This window comes from Dufourea novaeangliae, unplaced genomic scaffold (genome assembly GCF_001272555.1).
Source record: "Dufourea novaeangliae isolate 0120121106 unplaced genomic scaffold, ASM127255v1 scaffold177, whole genome shotgun sequence".
Classification (NCBI taxonomy): Eukaryota; Metazoa; Arthropoda; class Insecta; order Hymenoptera; family Halictidae; genus Dufourea; species Dufourea novaeangliae.
The window spans coordinates 3,221,341-3,248,122 of NW_015374070.1; the positions used below are offsets into that span (position 1 = coordinate 3,221,341).

General features: G+C 38.9%; 1 protein-coding gene across 1 annotated transcript in view; it reads left to right on the forward strand.

Annotated features, from left to right (window-relative positions):
* Positions 1–2,125: 2,125 nt before the first annotated feature.
* LOC107190344 overlaps positions 2,126–26,782 on the forward strand; it is a 32,875-nt gene continuing 8,218 nt past the window's right edge. The window contains 11 exon segments of the mRNA XM_015579137.1: positions 2,126–2,509; positions 3,177–3,372; positions 5,163–5,327; positions 19,937–20,064; positions 20,158–20,283; positions 21,769–22,123; positions 23,096–23,267; positions 23,543–23,642; positions 23,912–24,086; positions 24,187–24,330; positions 24,598–24,837. Coding sequence (XP_015434623.1) covers positions 2,126–2,509; positions 3,177–3,372; positions 5,163–5,327; positions 19,937–20,064; positions 20,158–20,283; positions 21,769–22,123; positions 23,096–23,267; positions 23,543–23,642; positions 23,912–24,086; positions 24,187–24,330; positions 24,598–24,837 — 2,185 coding nt within the window.

The following is a 26,782-nucleotide window of genomic DNA, read 5'->3' on the forward strand; positions in this document are numbered from 1 at the left end:
GATAATGTTAGTGACCGTATCCGTTATTAATGGATCATCGACTACATGAAAAAGAAGATATTGCCCAGTAAATCGCTTAATGTATACATTTTACATCACACGATTTTGTAGCATACTTAAAGATATATAAATTGAAATGACTGAAAATGAGGAATTTACTCGAATCCATGGATTTACCACATACTTTCTCATTGCGTTCATTTATAGATTGTTCACGCTTAAAATAGTTTCGTATATGCACCCGTGATCGGGAAGATGAGGGCTTCTGTCTCCGCGGAGCACTTTTTCGTGAGCAAGAGGGTTATTGAACCAGCCAGGTGAACGACTACTGCACACCCGGCGAGCATTTAAAATTCTAGCTGAGTATGCACTACATTACATCGGTCGCGCGCTATCAGCGACGTCGATAACAGTAGTGGTTTTCGTTGACCGGCATAAAATCGTGCTTCCCCTCGAACCTTCAGGCTAGAGGACCGTAAGAACGGCGCGGGAATGCGACGTGACCGGTGGGAGGGACATTTTTTTATTTGTCGGCAATTACCCACGAATTCCGAGCCAAGAAAATTAAAACGAAGAAGAACGGGAATCGAGGTGCTCGCGAATCATTCCAATCTTTCCTTTTTCTCTAAAACAACAGAAATACACAATCGCTTCGCTTAAGTCTGCAGGTACTTTTTTTCTTTCTTTTCTCATTTAATTTACTATTTCACTCGTATTTTCATTCTACTTTAAAATGCAATTTGCCTCAGAAGTAATTGCGAAGAAAAAGTATTATTAATGTCCAGTTTTATTTTCAGAGACCCATAAGTTTCATCGCATTGTAGCTGTACACGTGGTGGGGTTGTATTGCAATACATAACAGCTGTTCAATTTGTTTGTACACGACCGTCTCTGGCAACTTGCACGGCAACAAAACGTTACCGTAGGTATGGACTTATTGAAACGATTATCGTCGCCGACACTTCCAGTTGCGGTCTGCTCACCAGAAGTGTATTACCGGCCTCCCGATAAGGGTCACCGATGTCTGAGGCGGTGCGAGAAAAAGTGTAGTGAAACGTGTTCTAACCTACGAAACAAATTGTTCTGAATATCGACGAAAACAGTTTATGAAAATTCGTAAATAATATTTATAAATAACAGTGCGTTACAAATACGAGTATGGCGCATATTTTTCAACCAGTGATGTGTCAGTGAACGTGGTTAGTATCGCGACAAGTAGGAAATAAGTTTCATGATAACTCTACTAAAATCTTCTAAATATGTCGAATACATAACACGTACGTGAAACGTGAAATGTTTGTCGTTACAATAAGTAATTTTATGTGTTCGAAACTAAAAAGTCTAGGTGCAATAATTTCACCGCAACCATGTCATTCGTAAACATATACCAATAATGTACTGTCATTGTTCTTTTAGTCACAATGACCGTTCTATTTCGCGAAAATAACAAAATCATACGTAATATTTCGTTAACACTTCCTGCAACTTAATTTTCGCGCTGGTGGTAGTTGAGAACAATTACCTACGTTGCAGCCGCGGTATCAAAAATGATAAATGTTGGATAATTACAACTTGCGAAGAAGGTCGTTCTTTATCTCCTATCCCGCGCGTATAAATGTCGGAGAGGTATTGTCCGGCAATTTATCAGTTTCGCGTAACGACAAACATGGGTGGGATCGGGTAGGGTAAAAGAATCGCTTAATTATGTTAATATTCATTACTCGTTTCGTATCTGTCAGCGTGAACTTCTGATTCGCAAAGGGAACGCGGTAATACTACTGTAACACGGAATTTATATTTCCCCTGGACGTGTTTAACGAATTAGAGTTTCGTATTTTAACCTCTTAATGAATTTTCGCGTTGAAGTTGTTCGATGACGCGGGAATTTGGGAAATTCAAGTGAGAATAATATAACCAACAAACGTCATTCAACATCATTAACATTTACACGAAAATATTTTAGCAAACGTGTTTAGTAAGAATAACCAAGTGTAAAACAGAACAAATGGTCGTGACGTTTTATTGTCCAGTCGAGTTCACCACGATTTTCTTGTAGATTTCGACGGGAATGTGAAAACTGATTTTGTCGTTACAGTATTAAAGAAAAAAACAGCTGATCGGAAAGATGAGCTGCAACGTGATACCGCTGAAGAAATACGCGGAAATCAGTTACCGCGTGAAATGCGTGTCGGTGGAGGACGAGCGCGTGTTCGGTGACGTATACGTCACGCAACAGACACGAAATCTCCTGTATTGTGCTGACGGATATCAGTTTCCCGCGTTGTACCACCGAAGAAAATGCAACCTGATACACAGAAACTGGGAGGGTCCGGATTTCATGGAGATGAATAGGAAGAGACCGATTAGAAGGGCCAGTGTAATGCCGGTTAAAGTGGTTAAGGAGTGTTTGAAGAGATCGAGATCGGTTGGTGACACGAGAACGGTGATCGAGCGTGATTGTGGGAACGGTGACAGCGTGAAGGGCACAACGGAATTGAGGAATCCGAAGGTAATTTTGTTTTATAGATACTATGTACATACCTGCTTCCTTTTTAGAAACCTTTTCGAAATGTCAGCTGGTCATAGTATAATCTACTAGCGAGACGTGTCTGTATTCAGCTTCTACCAACTGGTGGAAAAAAAGAGAAAACTGTGCCTTTTTCCATTCGTTCGAATATTGCATTAGGAAATTTTCTACGACATTCTTTCTTACGTTGTGCTTGGTGAATTAAAGAATGCTAATGTACGAAGACTAACTAGATTGTGTTCGGTGATAATTGAAGATTTATTTGTGTTGCGTGTATTAAACGTACGTTGCACTGACCAGATGTTTCTGCTTTAATCCTGGTTTATTCAGACCACATTTACTCTGCATAGCCTGCTCGTATTTTGAACCCTTAATGTAAAGAGTAAATAAGAGTATTACGTACCCAGTAAAAAATAAAAAAGACTCTTATTTCGTTTGTAGCTGGCTCGACGGTAATTTCTCGTTTACACTACATATTCAGAGAATGGAACAGAATGAAAGAATTCTGTGAAGGTAAACCAAGTATTGTCTTCGGTACTCTCTTGTAAAATAGAATTGTATCGACAGAAAGTGGAACGAATGGAGGAGTTTACATGATCAGGTGTTGGGTTTCGTTAAAGTTTACCAATAAAGTGGATATTATTTTCAGACGTATCCATCGCCGCTACCCAACGCGTTCGAAAGAGGGAAAGGAAACATCTCGTCGTTGGTGGATCAGCTGTTGCTGGATATCTACGGATTTCCAGACGGTGACAGGGGACGAACGGAAAGCGACTCGACAGTCTCGTCCCTGAAGGGGCGTCCGCAGCATTCGCATTTGCAAAAGGCGCGTCTGTTGTGGAAAAGTAAGAGTAATTCAATAAGAGAATACAAATGTCTATAACACGGGGAAAAAGGAAGGAACGTGGGTGTCTGATAAACGGGTTACCCTGAGAACATTTATTGCGGAAGCTTCCTTTTTGCGAGCGCATAGGAATTGATTATTCAGTGGGTAGAATTCCGAGATAAAGTTGAATTGAACTCGTTAATTATACAACAAACGTCCAATAAACAAATTGAATGTTTGAAAATTCTGTAATTAATACTTTTTCTCATAATGTTCTGTTATTGGGGGTAAACAGCTGAAATTATTACAAGTTCTGTTAATTCCGTTTCTTAATTGATTAACGTATGGCGAATTTTTAACTAACGTTTCCTTCGTGCGTTTTAATTTTACCGACGGTATCGATTTAACGTGACGCGGTAAATTCGAAATTCGCCCGAATTAGGAGAAGACACTTCGGCAGAAGCTGACGAGACAAGAGGTCGTAGCGCCCAGACAGACAAGCGACCTCGTTGACTTCGAGGCAAGAAGGTTCTTTGACTTGGAGTGCTACTTTTTCCCCTTTCTTTCCAACCGGGTAGGGGAACCACTTCTTTTATCTCCATAGACACGATGCGTGGACTTTAAGTCGAAACCTATAAAGAAATTCTTTTTTCCCTCGTAAAAATTCCAAGTAGGTACTCCCTTCAATTTACATTAAAGTCGCGTTACGGTAACGAACAAGTACATAGAATTAAAAAATACAACAAAAATGTATTATAATATTTAAATCGAACTATAGAGATTCCCGTATACATCAAATACATTAACTACCCCGACGATCTGTAAAACAAAATCATGGGACGTTTCACTAAATCCTGATGGTCCCGCGTCGATATGAATACACAATGGCGGGAAGACGTGGGTAGATTGCAAACACGTGAAATGTAAACCCGACAGGCAGCTGGGATTTCTTTTCCGATGTTTTTGTATTCGACGCGATTACCGTTTCGCGAAGTTCACCAATTTGAATTTTAACGCGCTGAAGTCAATGTAATTCAGCTTATGTGAAGTCGAGGCGAGCTTAGGCGGACTGCTGAGTCCTGCGATTCAGAACATTTAGCCTCACCAATCAGAGTGATCAAAGAAAATAGTCAGGGCAGTCGGTTGTTTCTTTTAGTGAGATCGAAGAACACAGGGAGCATAAGTAACAGCGGGAAAGAGTTGGAAAACTGCAATCTTCGGCAAGTGTATACAGCAGGGAGAGCCCTTTCGGGCCGTTATCAAGATTGCGGCTTCAATTCACAGGCTTCCCCGCGGTGTCCCGCCTTGTTTCATCTTAACCTGACCCCCACCCCCGAGTAAACGTGCCCCCTTCAATTTAAAAATATCTCGCGCAATCTCGAGGTGCCTTGTATGCCCTGACACTTTTTGCATTTCGCATCCAGTGTTTGCTAACATTTTCTTCGATTTATTTAACGTACTCGGTGATTCGAAGTGTCTATTAACCATTGGATAGCGAACGCAGTGATGGATAAAATGTCCAAACTAGGGGTGTTACCAATATTCGAATAGCAGTTGAATTCGAATTTGATATTCGAATCATTCGAATATTCAAAGTAGGTATTCAAAATATTCGGATTATCCGGAGTATTCGAAATATTGGAATTCTTTGGAGTATTCGAATTATTCGAATTATTCGATTATCCGAATACATAAAGTTCTAGTCCAAACCAGTTCGAACAATCAACTTTTTGTCCGAACGATTTATACAGCGTTACAATTTTTAGACACACTTTTTATTAACGATTGATGTATTCTTTAATTTCACAGGCAAAAGTGAACTTCAAGTTCTAATATTGAATTTACGCGACCATATCAATCATACCGGTGGCATACTGATCCGACAGCTGCGTCGAAAGGATTATCTCAGCAGCAAACGTGAAAAACAGTGCGACATAATTACAGCGTACCTTCAAGCTCACAGCAGGAAACGTGGTGAGTACATTTTAACATATTCATATTATCTCATCCTTCCTGCTATGGATATCGAAAGTCGACGACCTTGTTAATTAACTGCAGACTTAAAGTGTCTCGAGGTCAGATTAAAACTTGTGCCAGAAAAATATACGCCAGCAATTGCGAACGAATGCAAACCATCGCGATGTCTTTTATCGTAAAAACTTGTATCTCTCCTAGGACATCCTGTTATTTTGTGGTAACACTGTTTTTTTTTGTAATATTGAAGCTACTATGTGTCATTACGGATCGCACTTTACATTTATGCAAATTTCCAAGATTAGAAGAGCAGGAAGTAACGTGGAACGCGCAGCAACGTTTTAACCGCGGCCGGTTAGCCTGAATAAACAATAGACTCTTTTATGATACCGGAACGCAAATGTTCCGCGTAGTCTTGCTTACTCGGAACTTGGTGCTTCGTTTTTACCCCGGACAAAAATGTCGTGTTGCAAGAAACGATCTTTGTTCAGCTCGACGGTTCAAAAACGACGATGCGATTTACACAGTTCCGCCACCGCAAGTTCCTTATTATTTATCTTATCGCTGGTTTGCATTCATAAATATGGAACAGCCCGAGTAGAAATTGAACTGACGAGTACCGAAACGAACCCGTGTCACACAATGGAATAAACATGTTGCATGCAATTAAAGTGTGTGTCAGACCTGTAGTATTAATCTTTCATTCTACTCTAAAATTAAAACATTATGGATCATGTATATTGAGTAACTGGAATTAAAATTATTGGAGTTTAATGATACTTCTCCGGAGGGGATCATACATATTACCTCTACGAACCTTTAAAAAAGACCTGGCGGGGACTATGGAAACTTTGAAGCATACTTTGGTTACACGCTGAAGACTTCCATGAGTTCATCCAGTGGCTATAGGGGGATCTCGAGCGATCTCTGGGGATTCTAAGGAAGGACTTGCCGTAGACTTTAATTGGTCTTCGGCGACCTTCGAGAATACTTCGAAGGACGACCAGGAAGAGGTCGCTTGTCCTCTGGAGACCTCTCAGGAAGAACTTCATGAGAATTTCAGTGACTCTACATAATCCACTGAAGGAGGCTCCATAGTTCTGTAAACATGTCTGGATGGTTTTCCACGAGGACGACGATTGTCTTCCAGGAGTCTTCTGAAAACATTTCAAAGACTTCTGGAAGGGACTTGATCTATATGTCTAGTGATCTTCGCGAAGGAATTCATGACTTCCCAGGTCCCCCAGAGAATTTCAGAAAAGACACTTCTAGGCTTCTCTATATTTCACATATTTATTCTGCTCGAAACAACGCGCAAAAATATTCCCAGAACTCCTTGTCACTGTTCGTAAATCAACTTCTTTCGTAACGTCTGAATACAAATAAGCAACATAATTTCTAAAATATGAGCGAACATATCCACTCTCCCCCTCTACCACAGTCTCTCAACAATATCAACAGAATTAACAAGCAAACACGTTTAAAGCATAGTCGTGTCTTCCGCTCTCCTGTGAAATCGAGCGTGCTGGAAAGTTCAAAGTCGCCTTCCAACCTATTTTCGGTCTAGTTATTTCGGAATATTCTTACGTAATTTCCATGCAATTGCTGAAGTTTCACGAGCACGATAATGCGTGGCATACTCGGAGCGTGGTACGTGACGACGCGAGTATTTCTGACGGCCGCGGCGAGAGGGTGGGAGAGGGACACACTTTCAGCTAGTAGCGCACCACTCGAAAAACGGGCACTCGAGGGATCGCGTTATCGATACTTTTAACGGCGGTATCGGGAACCGCAAATACACACACACACACACATACGTGTCGTCGCCGAACACTTCCGGAAAACAAAAAGGCAGCCTTCTCTCTATTCACTTGCCGGTGCACGAGGTGATCAATAATTAGACGTTTGCCGGGCACGAGTAATCGGGAACGGACCACGCATGCCCCGCTAGGACGGTAGAAAACGGCCGAATCACCGACCGGCCAGACCGTCATTGATAAAGTTTTAATGATGTTGCGCCTGTGACACGGAAATGCGGCACTTTCCTCGGGGTCTTCCACTTTATGTACTTCGGGGCTCTGCGTTCAGCACGATGAACCCGAGATGGGCGACGCGTTGCGAGACATTGCGTGACGAACTTCGCGCATTCCACCACGGCGGAGATATTTAACTTCATAATGGAATTATTATGCAGACGAGTTTAAAAAAAAATATGAAGGTACGGTACTCTTCGAAATTGCTTGTAGATTGGAAGAGCGAATGTTTTTATTTTTGTTATTTTACTGGATTTATTGCAAGCCCTTTTTTAACAAGGGAAGCATTCCGACTGGTCCGAGTTCGATGGTAACGAGTTTTGTAAGATGATAGTGTACAGTTTGCTAATGATTTATATTATCAGCCGAAAGTATGAGATCAGGTTTGATAAGTAAAGAAAGAGAAAAATATTGTTCTACAAAGATTTGATAAAGGTAATGTGTTAAAACTGATTGGAAATTATTTGTATACAGGGTAGTCCACCTGAAGGTAACCATAAGTCATTTTAAGGTCATGTCATTAATATCTTTGAATGCCATCTACAATATGTAAAGGACAAAATATACACTGATATGTAAAAAACATCTGTGACCTTAATAACTCCCAAAAACATGACCTTGGCACAAAATATTCTTTGCAGAGTATTCATCCATTGACACCATTCAAATAACATAGAATATATTTTTTATATAATCAAAACTGAAGGAGATATTTAGGTGGCTACGTTTAGATGGACCACCCTGTATGTACTGATCCCGTAACTGTTACTACATTGTAACAGAATATTCAGTTACTGTTCCATTAATCACTAACTCCGATCCCATACGTTTTGCCAGTAGTGTATTTGATATATTAGGTATAGACATTCGATAATTTCAAAAATGTAAGCGGTTATAGTTACGTACTTTCAAGATGTACTATAAATAAAAGTTAAATAAACTTGTCGAAGTTATAATGTTGCTTGGCTGATAAATCGTAGGTCCTGAGATAGATTCCCGTTCACCGAAATATTTTTGTTTCACTTGGTCAACTCAACTTCGATAACTTTGATTTATATTCATAGCATCTTGAAAGTTCCTAACTTTAATTGTTTATTACTTTGTAACTATCGAGTGTCTACACCTAATATTTCACATATTTGTATTATTAGGAACCTGTATATGTATTATCATCTTACAAAACTCCGTTAAAATCGAAGTCCGACAGTTGGGGTCCTTTCCTTCTAAGGGTTGTCTAGATTCTCAGGGTTAGCCATTTTTTCAACCCCTTGAGGCTAACGATTGACTGCGACGATAAAATTTTAGTGACTCTGCGGGATTACTTTTATTATCGGTTACGATCGACGGACTTGTATTTGAGGCGCTATAAAGAGGTACATTAATCTATGTAATTAGGAGTCATTCGCTATGGCGATTTTATCGCTCGATCTAAGTGTTTAGTGTTATGAGACTTTGGTGAAGTGACAGAAGTCGGAGATTAAAGAGTTATGGAATGAAATATTTTCATGGGAAAATGAACGGAGTATTTGTTATAAAAATTAGTGACATAAACCTGTGGTCTACAATATTTTAACTTTATTTAAGAAAAGTTATACTAATACATCTGTCACTACACATTTCTTCTCAAATATCAAGATTAGTAGTAGAAACAGTTATTAATAAGTAGACTGCGGAGTTGCAGCACGTAACAAAATACAGATTCTGTGAAAAGTGAATAACACTTATGTATTACTATTAATATATTAAAACCTCTAGGGTAAGGGACCTTATTACGGATGGTGTCCGCATTATGCAGGGTTAATTGTATTTTTATGAATTAAAAACACTGTATTTATATAACACCTGAAGTAATTTTTTTTTGTCAATGAAGTTTAACTCCGATTTTAACTCGTTGATTTATTAAATTTCGTATTTTAATGTTAAAACAGAAGATCGAAGTGCAAGTGCCAAGACGTAAAGATAAATAACATTCTTTTGTGGAATAAAGTAACGTTTTTCTTTTTGAAGGCTTCATAGTGGGTGCAAAAACACTTTTTTTTTTGCTTGTCCAGTGTTTCATTAATTTCTAATTATTCCATAAAAAATGTTTTCTTAGGGTTCAGGAAAAATAAAATTTACTAGAGAGTATGAACAAAAAATGATGAATTATTTGTTAGTTTTTCTTGAAAACAACTCACTACTAATCTGTCCATAGTTAGGTCACTTACTCTACTATAGGAAACAGAATTCTGGCCAATTGTGCTTTTTATATACTAACGCCCAAAATGGTGAATTTCCATAAACATTCGCAATCTATTATATAAGTTAGTTATGTACGAGATGCACGTGACACATTTCGGAGCAAGATAAGAAGACTCGAATTTTCTTGGTGTATTGGTTACCGCTTTATTCTCAGTTTTCTCACCGTTTTATTTTTCTCCACGACAGTCTTTTTCAGAGCGACGTGGACACTCGCGGGGTAATTTTTCATCCTTAACTTCCAGAAAACTTATTGACCTCGCGCAATTTTTCAAATGCCTCGAAACTCTGCTCTCTGCCGGGGTGCTTCAATAGTTCAGCGAAGCGTTCGAAATATTAAGTAACCGTTTCCGCGCCATTACCCCGATGTGCCCGCTTTGGGCAACAAAAACACGGTCTTACGAAATGAGCGCATCTGCTGAATAATATCCGCGCGGATTATGCGTTGATGATTATATCGATTATCGTAAAGCCCACGGTTTTACATAATACCCAAGCTTTCAGTTGAATGTTTACGTACAGAAATGTTCCCTTGATTATATTGTGCCGTTCGTTACAATTCCTACAATTTATTGTTACATAAAAAAATACACTAAAGACATTTACCTCTTGCTACGTTAAGGGACACATAAATATATAAAGAACTCGATATAAAATTCTATGTTACACGCACCATTTTGGGTAGTTTCTTATTTTATGCTATATTTTCTAACTTGAAACATTGCTTATATGTGCAAACTGATACTTATGGAGATCACTTTACGAAGAAGAAAATTGGAAAAGTTCATTTTAACATTTTTGTCAAGGAATTTTATACGTTAAGAGTAAAAAAGTAAAAGTTTCGTTAGGTTATATTTAAGCTATTTTAAATTTTATTTAATTTTTTATTCTGAACTCACGTTACAGTGACTTTTTGCCTTTTGACCACGGAACCATAATTAAGAAATTTTACGGAACTAGATAAACTTTCAAGTACTATTTAAAGTAACGGGTCACACCGTAACCAAAAACAAATGTTTCGGTAAATCGTTCTTGGTAAAGTTCTACCTCACGCAAAACTTGGTCGATGAAACTATTAATCCGATTATATCGCAAATTTAAGAAACTACACAGAAATCATCAGTACGAACAAAAGTTGAGAAGAAAATCGTCCTGCGTGCAAATATTTACTGGAAGAAAGTTTTAAACAAGTTACAAAATCAAACTGCACGCTCAACTGTAATTCTTATTTAAAATTATATTTCCTAATAAACCAAGACCCGCGGTAAGAGCAGGTTTGGAAACGATATAAAATTCTGCAAAATTCTATCCGCGACGAATAAAAGAGTCACGGTGAAAAAATTTGAATTAGAGTCAAGCTATGGCCAGCGACATCGCTCGAATGCCCAGCCAGATTACTAGTTCATTGAAATTCAAGCGCACTGACCGCCAACTGCGCGCGGAATCCGAAAGTAAGCGATCACAGGGAGTTACTCGTGAATCAAACTGAATCGAATCGGATTCCGCGATGGAAAAGGGTCGCGTGTCTTGATCGAACGCGACAATACGCGAGATTCAGCTTTTGTGCACACCGAACACGGTAATTCTATCTAACAAACGGACATCCTTTTGTCTTATTTAATCAATATTCAACTGGATTCGTTATCTTCGACGATTGTGTCAGATTTAAACCGGAAAATGTCGATAATTCGCGATTTTTGTTCTCGTTATTTCTTGTACCGGCGTGTCGACTTTATCCAGCGAAACGTATCGCTGATCTCTTGGCAGTGCTCCTAATTATTTCCGCCCCCTAACCACGCGAACGATAACGTATACTGCTTATCATTGGCAGTAATCAGAGGAACATGAAACGATATCGTTCCGTCGTTCTTACGGATACATATTCATTCTCCGAGGACATTTATACACGCGTGAATAAAATTTCTCTGGTTTTATTTATGCTTGAACCTTGAACAAAGTCTGATAATTTTATGGGGCCACTTTTCGGGTTATTTTACGTGTTTAATGCTTGATATTAAAGAAGATATAAATGAAGAAGAATTTTAATATTTGTGTATTTAAATTTGGAAGAAGTTTCTATTCAATGTAGGTGTGTTATTTTTCAGCTGTAATAAAGGGCCAATAAATTGTAATTAGAGAAAGGGGAATGTTTCGTGAGGAGTATCGATTTCCTCGGATTGACCTTCGACGGGTCAACCATCCCAGCAACGCGGTGAAACCAATACTGGGTCGATTCTGACCCATATCGAATTTTTAGGCTGCAGATAACCAGTTCCAGCACTTCCTGTATAAAGGATGAGCCATTTAAACGGATCCCCCCGAATATCTTCGGAAACGTTGATAATATCGAATAATGTTTCAGATAAAAGTTGAATGGTCTCAAGGGAGATATAATTTGATTTGAGTAGTATCTTTGTAGGTGGACATATTAAAGGCAAGTTTTGTTTTTAGATCGAACATTATATTTTTTAATGGATCGGTTGATAAAAAAATATGAAGTTATTTATGCCGAAAAACTATTGGTTCAGGAGATATTTCAATGTCAATATTGCAAAGTGGTATACTCTATTTCGATACAGATACGCGTGACATTTAACATCTTGCGCTTATACGGATGGAATGTCAACAAATTTCGAAAGAAACGCTGGAAAATGTTAGGTCATTTGGGAACCGAGTAAATCTTTGCATGCAGGCTGAAGAATGTACATTTGAACATGAACTTTAAGAAGGTAAACATCGTATTACTAGTACCACTTCGCAATTTTTGCATTAAAATATCTTCTAAACAAATCGTTGTTTGGCATAAATAGCTTAATACTTTTTTACAGATACAAAATTTATGGTTTCATTTAAGAATGTAAATTTGACCTTTATGTACCCTTTACGCGCCAACCTACGAAAAAACTACTGTCATCAATTTATTCCCCCCCTGGAAACAATACAACCTTTATCTGAAACATTTTTCCGGTATCGTCGACAGTTTCGAAGATAGTTACAGGGATCGATTTAAATGGCACACCCTATAGGTAAGCAGCTGCACAGTTGTCCTCTGAGAACAAATAGGCCACATGTCGAAGTGGCTCCCGCATGTTATGAAACACCTTGTTTGGCCCACTAATCGTAACTAAGTCACTATTTCACTGCCACACTGAATATTGTCCGATAACAGTATTGAAACTCGTAATCCAGTCGTTATTTAACACTTCGGTGCAAGTTATCGCAGATCTGCGTCACGAGGAGGAGACTTGAGCCCATAAAGGCTAAAAAAAAATCGTGCACCGTAACGTGCTAAGGCGTACCTATTACAGGTAAATCAGAATCAACAATACAAGGGTTACAAGTGATTATTAAAAAAACTCCTGTTCTACCCAACCCAATAAAATTATTTATATACTAGCGTCTCTAGGAACTCTAGTGCGACGTTCATCGCGAAGAACGCGTGGATACAGGAACATATCCGTTGGCCTTAGTCTCAGAGATGTGTTTCCTACAGACTCTGACGGCATTTCCGACTGACCCATAAAGAGAACCGAGTCGATAAGTTCATCGATCCATAGTTACGCGGCATTGTTGTGCACAGGTATTAAAATCGACGGCTGTGCACCGTGAAACGACGACGTGAGATAAGCATTCGTATCGTGTACCTGATGTATTTACCTCTACAGAACCTCGCAGCTAACATTTTCCCCCTAGAAACAAGAAACAATACATCCAACCTCTCCGATGATTCCCTGAAAAAAAAAAGCAAAATAACGAAGCAGCATTCGTGAAAACGTTAACCTCAAGCATTTCATCCACCGTTCGATAGAAACCTAGCAGTGAGAGGGGTGAACCGTTGGGAAGCTTCGATCTCACCCCCCTGAGGGACGTCTACACAAAAAACAAAGGTCTCCAGTCGCCGCCGCCACAATACAAATTACACCAGTGGTTGCGACGTAACCCTGATGGCATAGTGCGTCGTCGTGGATGGTTCACCGAGGAGGTAAAGAGAAAAAAAAAATGAACGATAAGAACCGGATTTCGAGGCACCCCTACGGGAGCAGTCACGGCGTTCCTGTTCGCCGTCCTCTAAAGGCGCACGCGACGAACACCCCAACGGATACAAATTCCTCTCGCAGTGGGGTGGTTGCGCGCCCGATGGTGGTGGTGGTGGTGTGGGCGTCCGCGCATGCGGCCTAACGGGCCAGCGGCGGCTGATAGCCAAGGCAGCCGGAGCGGACGGTTTGTGGAACGGCTTCAGTGCCTATTGCAGGGTTCCACGAGACAACTACCACCCCTCCTGTACGGGCCGCGATATTTTACGTTATTGTCACGGTGGACGCGCGCGCGCACCACCAACTTCTCTCTTTCTCTCTCTCTCTCTTTCACCATCCGTCGGCGTAACCTGTCCGTTCAGCTGACGACTCGTCTGACGATTCTCTCTGGAAGAAGAAGGCTGTGTGCTTTCTTTGATTCTCCGCAGGGAAGAGCTCGACCGTTGAGACAGAGGGTGGGCACCCAGAGTTCGGTTCGTTTCCATCGGTGTGTGCATTTCGTTCGCTGCGAGTTCGATCGTTTCAGCTTGGCCCCCCCTGCATGTAGGAAAGTGCGTGGATCAAAAGGGGGGGGGGGGCGCACGCTGTCGCAGAGGGTTTTGTACACTGGGGGAGGAGAGATATGTGGTTCTTCTGGTGAGTCCTCGTGAAACATCAGTGTGCTACGGCGAGATGACAGCGGATTCGTAGCCTGGAGTAAGGTTCGCTCGGAGAGACGGCGTCGACTCCGCTTTCACGACGTCGATCCGCTGCCGCTGAAAATGGTAAGACGTCTTTGGCCGCGGCCCTGCGTGTGTGTGTCTCGTGGGGATGTGTTTTGGTGGTGCTCTCCTTGACCGGGATGAGGAACGTTGACGTTCACGCAACTGATCGAATATTTGTACATCGTTCTTCTGTCTCCCTGTTTTACGGAATTATGGAGAGAGTTTGAATTTTCAATGTGAGCTTGAGGAAAATTTAGGAGGGTCTCGTATCCGGATGCTAGGTCTCTTGCTATCTGGGACGTTCTATTTTCTAGCATTTCCGTGTGGTTGGCGAGCAACGGGCCAGCGAAGACTTGAGAAATCAATGTGCCTTACCCGAATAGGATTAGATAAATCGAAACGTTCGATACGCAGTGGCTCGACGCTAATCCCTGCTTTCGCGTTAACGCTACGATTTCTGGTGAATCTGTGTGTATATGTATGTGTATATATATACGTGGAGAGACTTGTGTTGTGCGCCCGTGTTTGCGGTTGTGGGAGGTGCAACCATATGCAACCACATCTGCTGTACTCTTTAGGACAAATACAATGTACACATTCATTTTTCATATTGCTATTATTTTTATTTACTGGTAGAATGTCTGAAGTTTTGTGTGTATTAAATAATTCGTCGTTGATTATTATAGAATTCTTTTTTAAGTAACTTTCTTTCCTGGATATTTGATACTTTATTGAGTCTTGTCGTTTTGTTAGTTCGATATTGACATCTATTGGATGTTTCTTTATAAGTGATCCGAGGGTTGAAAGCCGAGATTTTCGCAGGAGAAACATTACACCCCCCGTGCGTCATAAATTTTCCATTGAGCTACCGATAACCGATCAACGTATACCGCTGTCGGAAGCGTGGATTTCTTCGCAAAATCGATCGCATACGTTGCACAAACGCCACATTACGTGTCTCGTAACAGGTGGTACGTCTGCACGGACAGGGTTAAGAAAGTGTGGAGGGGCTGCGCTAACGGTTGTTGTTAACAACTTAAAGCGGTCGGTTATTTTTATATAATGAGCGTAGATTCCCTCTAACAGAAATTAAAACTTCATAATGAATGACTATATTTATGTTTCAAAAATATAACACTTTTGTTGTTTTCCTTCTTTACTAATGCAGAATTAGAACAGTGGGTGTCCTTTATACGAAACTCCAATTGTTCAGATAGTTCCTATTCTTCCTTGCGTATATTAGTATGAAACGGAAGAAAATCGAAACATATACAAATGTCCGAATAATTAAATTCCCAAAAAGTTTCGCAACTACGAATTCTCAACTCTATTAGTGTATATAGACTTCTAAATCTATACATACAATAATTTCAGTGTTCCCATACACCCGTACACACCCGCTTACAAATATCAAGACATCTGGTGCCTCTCCAGGAAACGTGATGTTTGTTAAAGATCAAGTGTCATTTAGAATTCTTATTTCTTCATAGTAGCATAAGTGTTACCTATTGAATTTTGATAACTCGTACTGCGCTCAGATACATTACGAATACTACCAAAATTGTCTATGAGGACTTTCGAAAAGAAAAATATTTATGAATGTACTCAGACGTGGTAGAATATATTCGACATTTTTACGAGTGTCTCAATTATTTCAGTTTCATATCACACACAGACCATATTTTTAAATTTCCACCATTGCACTTACGTGACACAAATTTCAAAAACTGGTGACCGATTTCAAATTCTTCACAAGTAAATGCCACAAATCGTTCATTCTCATAAATATTTAGATATCCAGTTCCGTGATATTCACATTTAAATCTCGTCTTTCTCTAACCTTTAATCCACTTTTATTTAGAATACCCTAATATCCCGAATAATCCGAACTTCGCCATGTGTCTGTATCAATCACGTGCTCATCAATTTCCTTCGAAACTGGAACGCAACCTGTGTGATTTACAGCCAAACCCTTTCCGTTCGAAACAAACGTTCGTAACACGATTTCCACAGACGTGAACACAGGGAACGGTCTGAATTTCAGACACGCGATAAAAATGCGTCTCGCGCGACCGAAGCATCGCAACGCGGAACAGTCGGGCACGATCTCGTGAAACTGAGCGCAACGACGACGGATGATGAATCACGAAAACGGTTGAAAGGCGGCTGTACGCAGTGCAACAAGAGGCGGGAGAGGTGAAAGTGACGACGATGAAGAAGAAAGAAGAGTGGCGTTCCTAATTGGAGAATGAGCGGATTTTTCAACTCCCTCAAGAACTTCGCGTCGGGAGCCGCCTACGCTGCCAGCTCTGGTTCGAAGTACGAAGAACTGGAAGGTGAAACAATTATTTCCAATCCTTGAACCCTACACCCACCCTCCCATTGCACGTTAACCGTAACCCGCTTCCAATTGGAGACGTTGCCCAATTTTACTTTGTTCACTTGCACGAAGCAATTTGTTCGTACTGTGTGTGTGTGTGTATGTGTGTGCGAGAAGATCCCCTAGCTGCCCGAAGAATGGCTCGTAAGATACGATCTTTTAATTCGGTTTCGGTAGAATTTCAGTTGGCTATACGTTCATCGGACGAACTTGAGGTTCGTAGAGGCTAAGAGGATTTAGTGGGAAACGAAGGTGTTCCGTAGGAGGTCTTCGACTGTCCGGCAGCCAATTATGTTGGATTGACAGTCGCGATCATTCAAGTGTCGTGACCAATCATAAGCACTTTCGGAAACGCTTTGTCACGATATTGGGAAGATATTGTCGTTGCGCGGAGACTCAATGTGGCGCCTCTAGAATAGCGAGAGGCGAGTTATAAACGTTATCCTTACTCTTTTTAATAAATCTATTTAATGGAAAGGAATTTATGTGAATCTCATATGTATCGATTCGCCTACTTTATAAACATCAAAGAATTTTGTAGTTGTGTATTTGTTAATTTGAAATTGAGATGAAAAAAGGTTGTAGAAATGATGAATTATGCATTAATAGACTGCAAAGTTTATGTAAAATTTCAATTTTTGCCGAACTATTCAAAGCACCGAGAATTAAACGAATATTTCCGTTCTCAATTAATGGTTCCATTGCGAGAAAAATGAAGTAATAGGTTTATTAAGACCATTGAACTTCAATTTTTAGTATATTTTTCGTAGTTGCAAACTTTTGTGTCGTTTCTCGCTACAATTCACGAAAAAACAACTCACAATGTTTGTGATATAATCTAGTGTATTTCATTGAAAACTCCAACGATGATTTATTTTGTCTTCTGATTCAATTTTTTTGAAAGGATAATATCCATCTTTGACATGAAATATCGCTCGCAATTACAAAAAATTCCAGAAGTGTTCGAGTTACTGGAAGACTTGGAATACATTAAAATCTGTTTGAGTGTCTCCGATCAACTAGGCAGAACTTTGCATGTTCTTGAATTAATGCATGTTAATCTAAAGTATTGTAAGTCAATGTATTACTAGAATGTTTGTGTTCCATGACCTCGTGCATATTCATGAACATAGGACGAGTAAAAAGCAGCAGTTTGCAAATGAGAATGAGACTTCTTTCACTGAAACTCAGGAATGCGTATTTAAAAATTTGTCAAGATCTATTCATTTTTTAAGATAAAATTTGTTTGACATGCTTTTTTTGTTTATTTGTTATAACAAGAAAATGAGTACGCGTTTCACTGTGCTTTCTTTAGAAACACCATGAACGTTGCAGTAAACGAAACTTTTGCGAAGGTAATGGAGGTGAAACTTTCTTTAACGAATGAAAATTTAAAAGAAGAAATTCTTTTCGTGACGCAATCTACATAGTTGACCAAAGTTACAAAATCCGCGCGGTGGATCCTCGGACAACAAAATGATAATGGAAACCAATTTTCGTTGTATTTGTAATGCACTCTGATAGAGGTACCATGAGTTTACGTTATTCCGACGGAATTGTAAAATTTATGACGGGGCGAAGTGTGCACTTCAGCTCGCTGAAGCGGAATAGTAGGTACGTGGGTAATGAACTGGGTAGTATACAGCCAAATTGCTGTTGAATACTGCTTCTAAAGAAATTGCATGATAATTGTGCCGCGTCTAGATGCAGCTATCTGTGTTCGTCTATCAAAATGAGCATTATCATTTTAATGAGCTAATACTGTTTCATTGTGACGTGTTAAATAATAGGAGAGATCCTTTATTTTGGTACGGCACAAATATTGCATGTTTTTATGTTTATTGGAAACAATAATTCAAACATTTTATATAGTACATCATACAATTCGCAAAACGTTATTCAACCAACCACTTCTAGTGTCATTTAGTAATACTTAATATAATTTATTAAACGATGTTGTACATAACTATGTGATCTTATACATAAAAATGTATATGTAAGTATATGAATATTGTCAATAGTCTTTCTCTACAATTGTATTTTCGTTAGAGTGAAACGGTTACAAGTGAATGTACTACTTATACACTCATCAATTCATTACATTGCATTAATTAATTTCATACACTTGTAACGCCTAAATGTTGGAAGTCTTTCAGTGAACAAATCTGGATCAAACTTCTGGCAAGTACTATACTATACACGTTATTAAATAAAAACTCTTATTCTTTTGGAGTCGTGCGATCATATGCAGCTGTTCATTCTACATTGACCTAATTAGTACATAAATATAATCCATAAAAGTGAAATGCAGCAGACAGGAGGAGAAATGAAGAAATTGTTGGTTTGACATTAGAGTGAAGGCATTGTTTAAATACCCTCGTTCGAAGGAACTGTCGATATTATGCGTTTAGATAGTCAATATAGAAGTTGTTACACATCCGATTCAACGATTCAAAACAGCTAATTAAGTTTCGGTTATTAAAAACGATAAAACTGTTCCCGATAAACGCATTAGTGAGCTTCGGGTACCGTGAATATCGAAGCGTTTGATTCGGTTTAAACACCTATGTAAGTACATATATGTATACTTTCGTCATTTATTCGATGCTCCAATGAGTGAAAAATTTTATCGAAAAACTTTGACATTACGATTTGATTAGACACACGCCGATGTTTCTGTTTGTTCAACGGAACCGTGACGTTCGCTATTTCCGTTCTTTACGATTATTCGAAATCAATCTTTAGTAACCATAATAAATACTTCGGTCAAAGTCGGATTCGACAAATATAACTTTCATTTTCTCATTTTCCAATATTGTTATCACCCACTTAGTAACTCATCTAGGAAGACAAAATAGATTAAATTTCGAAATTTAATCAACTATACAAGTCATTTTCCTCAAAAATAATGATTTTCTCATTTAATAATTTAGACTTAACACAAATTCGATACATTTGAAATTTCAATCTGTTTGAATAAATCAACAAGTTGACATTAATTTAATCTACTTAAACTATTTTGATAAACAAGTTCCTCGAGTAACAGGACCTTCTTGAAGTATTAATTAGTTTACTCCAGCGGGACAAGCGAAATGAATTTCACTGGATCGTAACAAATCACGATTTGTATTGTTAACTGTTTCCAGGATGCTACCAGTTTCAGTCAATGTTTCATTAAACTCTTCGTTGCCTTAACTCGTCGTATTTATTATATTTACAGTCGAAGACACGAAGATGAGGTTTAGCCTGACGCCGCAGCCCGGAGAAAGTGGTTTCATACAATGGCTGGACGCGATGAAAATGGTGGCCAGGTTGCAGGGAGGCATACCGCCGGAGTTTCGGAAGAAGGTAGAAAATTCTCGTTATCCTGCGAACGTTCTTGTTCCATTGAAAAAAAGAAAAAGAAGCAACGTGTATCCTCATATCCGAAATGTTTCACAGTTATGGTTGACACTGGCGGAACGTCATCTGGAGCAGCGCGGCGTAGATTGGAAGCAGGCTGAAAAGGTCTGCTTTAACGAATGGAGCAACCCTGACGATGAAGAGCTCGGTATACAAATCGTTAAAGTAAGAATGTACATTCTTTTTTTTACAATAGTCCCCCTTGTGTATCGGTAACACTCGTAACTTTCACGTAGATTCTAATCCAATCATGAGTTTATCCTATCTCATCCTCGTTGACGTCTTCTGAAGGTCCACTCGAACTGTACTTGATACGGTAAAAATTGAAGTATTATGTGGCTATGTAAAATCTGTATAAGAAATTTGAATTGGGCAGAGGGAAAAGATTTTGTTTTTACCGAGAAACTATGTACAACGAGTTGAACAAGAGTTGTGAAGTACGTAAATTGTTTCGTGACATTCAATTTCTATTTAGTCTGTTTTAATTCTTATTGTTAGACTGAAAATCACTCGGAAGCAGGACGCTCGCTGTATGCGATGCTCTTTGTTAATAATTTGTATAAATTTTATAAAATGTAACAACTATAGTTGTCAGAGTAAGCGTGCGATGGATGCAAAAGAACGGCGGATTGAAAAATGGTCATTTTCGAGTTTCTTGTTATAACAAATAAAGAACGCTTATACGCGTTTTTTGCAGTCAAAAGGTTAAGAAGTTACTATATTTGTAAGTTTCTTCATTCTCTATGAATACAGAATAATTGCTAAAACTCGTTAAGTATTAACTAGGACTGCAAAAGTTTACACAAATACAGATTTTTTAGAAGTAATTTATAGAAAACGCGGTTAAATAGAATCATACTTATCTTATTAAGGAATCTGTCAGGATCCCAGTAATATGAAATCTTCATTAAAATTTACTGAACTTTTTAATTCGCCGAGTTTCAAACAATCGTATATCTGATAAATGCATAAAGTCTACAGTCTACTAATGATCTAAAAAAATATACATAAATTATTCCTGTATCTCAATATAATAATTAAAGAAAAGTCCCGTATCAATTTCCATCGCAAAACTATGGCGACAAACATTTCTCACACGTTCATCGCACGAATCACAACCAATGGACCGTTTAATTGTAAATTCTTTTAACGTTTCACCTCCCCGAGAAGTCTTAAAAAGTATCGCATCATATGGGTGGGATTTCGGGACGATTTCGTTCGACCGAAACAGCACCCCGCTGAACTCAATACGCCTCCTCTTGCACAACCAGTCGGTGAAAAATTGGCCGCGTGACGCAATTGCGACTCCGAGGACCCTTCGACGGTTGTGTATCGCGGCTTCGAGCTGGTTCTTCGTTCGGAGTATAATTACACGCAATTAAATTTCGATCATTAATCACTTCGACGCCGGGCAATTAAGCGTCGCCGATGAGCCTTCCAATTAGGTGGGTCGCGCGCGACGAAGGAATGACCTTTAAACGCGGCACAGACGCAGAAGTCGCAACCGAGAAACCCGTTCGCACGTTGTCTGGTTCACTTTAGGCTGCGTTCACTGCCCAATGTGTTTCGGTGATCCGAAATTTCGGCCGGGGGATTCCAACGACGGGGACCACGAATCCGTTATCATCGTTGTTGGTCTGACCCTTTCAGGATTTACACAGGACAGGCTGCAGCCTATTCTGCGGCGCAGCTGGCAGAGATAATCAGGCGGTGCTACGTCGGGTTCTGCTCGGTTTCGCTCGATGGAACAAGTCCGTCGGCTATTGCCAAGGCCTGAACGTGCTCGCCGCCCTCGTTCTGCAAGTTATGGATCGGGCCGAGTCCGCCGCGGTGAAGGTGATGATCTACTTGATAGAAGGTGTCCTGCCGGAGGGATATTTCGCGGACAATCTCCGCGGCCTGTCCGTCGACATGGCGGTATTTCGTGACCTCCTGCGGGTCAGGTTGCCCAAGCTTTCGAAACACCTGGAGGCGCTGCAAAACGACGCGAAGGACAAGGCGACAGGTTATTCTTTCTCGAGCAAGTTCTTCTGTAATTGGTTTTACGCGTGTTTGGGAAGAGGAATGGTTTTGATTTTTAGGGTATACACGTGTACGTTTCCGGGAACACGTGGTCTAGTTTAATGGACTCGATGGAAACATTGTTGGATCTTGATCACTTCGTTTATTTGTCACGTACTTGAGGATTGATGGGAGTAGAGAACTTTGAATGATTTCACAGGTTCAATGCAAATGGTAGCTATACTATAAAATGTTGAAAAATGAGATTTTGAAATCTTTTGGTGCCGAAATATTTTTCCTTAACTTATAACTACGTGACAAAATTTCTGCCTGTACTATGATGTACACTACATGTCATAAAAACTTTAATATCTCACAACGATACTGGTGTTGAATAGCTCCCTGTTGCACTAGATCCCTTAGTTAGTGGAGCCACTGTTTTGAATAAAATCTGATTGAAGTCCGTACATTCACAGATGGTACAAAGAAACATCAAAGTAGAGAGATGTAATACATAAAACAAAGAACGGAGAAATTGTTATCTTCCAAGATAATGGTACAATAAACCCTTGTTTCGGAAAAAAACATATATTTGGGATTTTTCAGTTCTCTCTATGCTCACGGTTCATCTGATCTGTGATTCTTTTTAATATTCATGGAAATGCGTGACATGTGTTTTCAGCTGAGATACGACTTTTAATTGGTATAATAGAGTGATACGTTCTAAATTATCAATTGGAAATTGCAATCCCGCTGAGCCTACTCTTTATGGATTTCATGCGAATGAAGTTATGAGATACCTAAACACATCAATGAAACATAAAAGCGGAAACGTGTATGTTTGAGAAACAGCTTATATGAATATAATATAAGCCGACGTTCTGCCAGAAAAATTTGAACGAATTTATTCCTCAGCCTGCATACTCTCAAACTGTTAGCATGGATGATTCAGTTATTGATCCAACTTCTCATTTAGGCAGCAGTTACGAGCCACCCCTGACGAATGTGTTCACGATGCAATGGTTCCTTACACTATTTTGCCACTGTTTACCTCAAGAAGCGGTCCTTCGAGTCTGGGACTTGATATTTCTCGAGGGGGACGAAATTCTCCTTAGAACCGCTTTAACGATCTGGGAAGGATTATCGGAGTAGGTGTAAATTTCATGCTTTGTACATATAAATATACCAATGAGTAGTAAAACGGCGATGTTATTGGAATTCGATGTACGCTTCTCGGCGTTGTGCTTGCTAAAAATAGCGTAATATGATTTGTGGTTCTCTCGGAAATTAAAACGGAATGAAGTAAAAATATTCGATTACTCATTGGTGCGTATTACAGATTCCTTCGATTCTTTAAATTTCTACGATGTCTTCAAAATTTTAATAGTATAACTATACATTGCATGTAAATGTTTTCCTATAGTCGTATCATGACCGTGACATCGGCTGACGAGTTCTACAGCATAATGGGCGTCCTAACTAGAGAGATGCTGGAATTCACGGACACGAATAATCTTATTAAGGTTCGCAATGTTCTGCTTAAAAATTCATTTCGTGGCGTGCTTGTAATTGAATTGATGAAACTTCAGCAGCTATGTAATATGCATACTATGGCGTAAAATAATTAGCAATTTAATCGGTTTACCGTTACAATTTACGGAACATGATAATTATTTGATACAACGCGTGTCACTTTGATAGTGCAGTACACGGTTGAAAGCGCATAATCCGTTTAACGTATTATGTTAATTCGTTCAGCTCTGTATTCGAACGAAATTATTTACATGCGTAGAATATAGTCAGTATGGGACCGTTGCAAGGTGTGACGGGTTTAAGGGAGAAGCACCGATACAATATCACTCCGTGGGCAAGAAAACTGAGCGACGATGAGGACAGCGATACGGAGGAGGATGAAAGGTTAGCCGTCGCTGCTGCGATGTTCAGTATGGCACAGCGTTTGAAGAAAGGTAAAGAAAGCTAAAAATACGCTTGTCTCGATGTGTTAACAATGGTGTTCTCACGATGTCATTTGTGTTTGTGCTCGTGTCACGACAGACGTGCTTGTAGATCGTATACCCCAGACGATTGGCGCACTGCAGGCAATGGCGCCCAGCAGCGATCGAGAAAGGCTTGCTTTGGATATTAGTACATTGAAACAGCAGTACGCCAAGCTACGGGAGCGGCAACGACAGGCACACATTATACTATCTGGTAATTGTTCATTTTCACAATCATATCAGTCTTCCTGCTGTAAGGGTACAGAAACCGCTTGAAATGCGCTGATTGCTTTATTAATTATTTAAAAACGAGTAATGATTTCGAAAATTGAGCGAAATATTCGGTTAGGAAGCCAAGTCAAATCATAGCTTCATGAATCTTTGTTCCATCGATATATGAATGTCAGTATAAATTGCTGTGAATGTACATTCGCTTAAAATAGGACGAGAGCAAAAATGCATAAATTCTTTCTTGACGCAGCTGCATGTGCAAGGCAGACCATGGTACCACCTCCTACTTCTCAGGCCATGAATCATCTTTTAGTGGGCAAAAATGCGCTCGTGAGCGGGAAGAATCGACCTCTGAGTCTACCTTCTGGTACCGCACAGGCGAAGACACGACCTACACTTCTAAGTCAGACTCGAAGGGACAGGCAGCAAGGCGTCACGCTGCATTGGAAAGACACGAAGAAAGCGAAGCAGAAATCAACGGGTGCATCAGGTTCGTGGTTATCATGATAGTAACTTCGCCAAAATCATTATAAAATATTCCAACAAATATAATTGTACGCTATGTGAATTTGACATTCAATACAAGTATTAATGTATTGAATATTCAGATTTCTTTTAGTTTTAGAGAGTATACGATTAAATAATAAGGGTGTATGTAGGTGATCGGTTTTTTATGACTGAGCTTCATTTACGTATAAATAATAACATATACGAATATTTGGGATCTTCTGTTTATTTATTGAAAAAGTATAGCGGTGGAAAGACTTACTGATTGTCGGTAATGAATCTATATCGAGAGACGGTACCATAGAAATTCATACGGCAGCTTACCTTCTTCTGATAAATACTACCACCGAAGAATCAGATGGCGCGGAATATTAGTACAGTAGACATTCGATTCCCGCACGAGTCGGGACTGTAGAGGGTTAATGAAAAAACAAAATTATTTGTCTGCAGAATAGATAGTAAATGGTCTTTTTACATAAATATTATGGTACAAAAAAATTGCTCCTGATCTGTTTTATAATATTCAATGGTCAGATATCTTAATAACTTATTAACAAGGAGCAATTGAAATAATGTTGTTGCATACAGGTTAGGTATAAAGTCATACAGTAAGAGCTCCTTTATTTTAGGTTATTTTATTGCACGCTATTTTATTGTTGTCTAAGAACACCATACGTTCTCACGTATTTTTCTCTCACGTGCGCGCACCCCACTCTGCTGTCCAGCACATTATTTGTTGCAATCACTAACCCGTGCTATTCTACACTTTTATACATAAATAAGATAACTAAGCAAATTTAGTTATTAATCATTTTATATGGTACAATTTTATTGACACTTTTAATTACATTGTTTTCAATAAAGAAGAATAAATGAATCTACTATTCAATCATACGTGCATTATAAAAAATGGTCCAGTAACTTGAGTGCTCAATGTCAGACCTATTATTTTATTTTGTCGAGTATAAGATAGTAATAACGATTAATATTGCTATTATGAACACTCTAATATTATTATGTAAATTTAATTAAAATACAATATCCTTCCATTGTTAATACAACAATTGAACAGTGACAACAAAGGTTTATATGTTTTCAAATACAAATAGTATACTTCTATTCTGCATTATCACACATAAGTGAGTAATATTTATCAAAAAAGTAATTGAAACACAAATTTTTATTTTACGTATCCATATAATAAACGAAGATTTTCTGTCGTATATATGTATAGCCTTAAAATATTCTAAGTTTCATGTGAGATAGAACAATCACCAAAAATATTCGATCTTACATTCATTCTTATAACTACGGAAATTAATATTATATTTTCAAATTTCGGAATAAGAGTATATTTTTATTATGTATTGTTACATATAAATGAGTAATATGTATCAAAAACGTAATCGAAACACAAATCTTTATTACACCACAAACATTGCATAAAAGATATTTCGTTATATTGACATTTGTAATAATTATGGATGTTGCGGGGAAATCAATATTATAGACATTATGGAACATATAACGAAATATCATTGTAACACTTAAGAAAGTTTTAAAGTTCCATTTCTATCATTGTCCTGTGAAAATGTTCATACTTCCAGCAGCATTCACATTCCAATCAAAGAATTTACAGAAAAAGGAAAAGGAATCTAAAGTAATTTTCAGTAATTCCATACATCATTATCTCGAATAATTTTCTAAAACATTCAAAGTACTAGACATTTTTAGAACACTTTGAATCTTATATCGATTTCTAAAATAATCCTAGTTCGATGTAATATAGAACGTGGTTTTAAGAGATAAATTTGAAGTTCGCAGCCATTAGCTCGATATTGTCTTCAGTTTACAGTATTTCACTGATGACAATACCGATTGCCCAGGCCTCACCACGAGGAGGTTGCTGCGAGTGGAGGCCCAAGGCA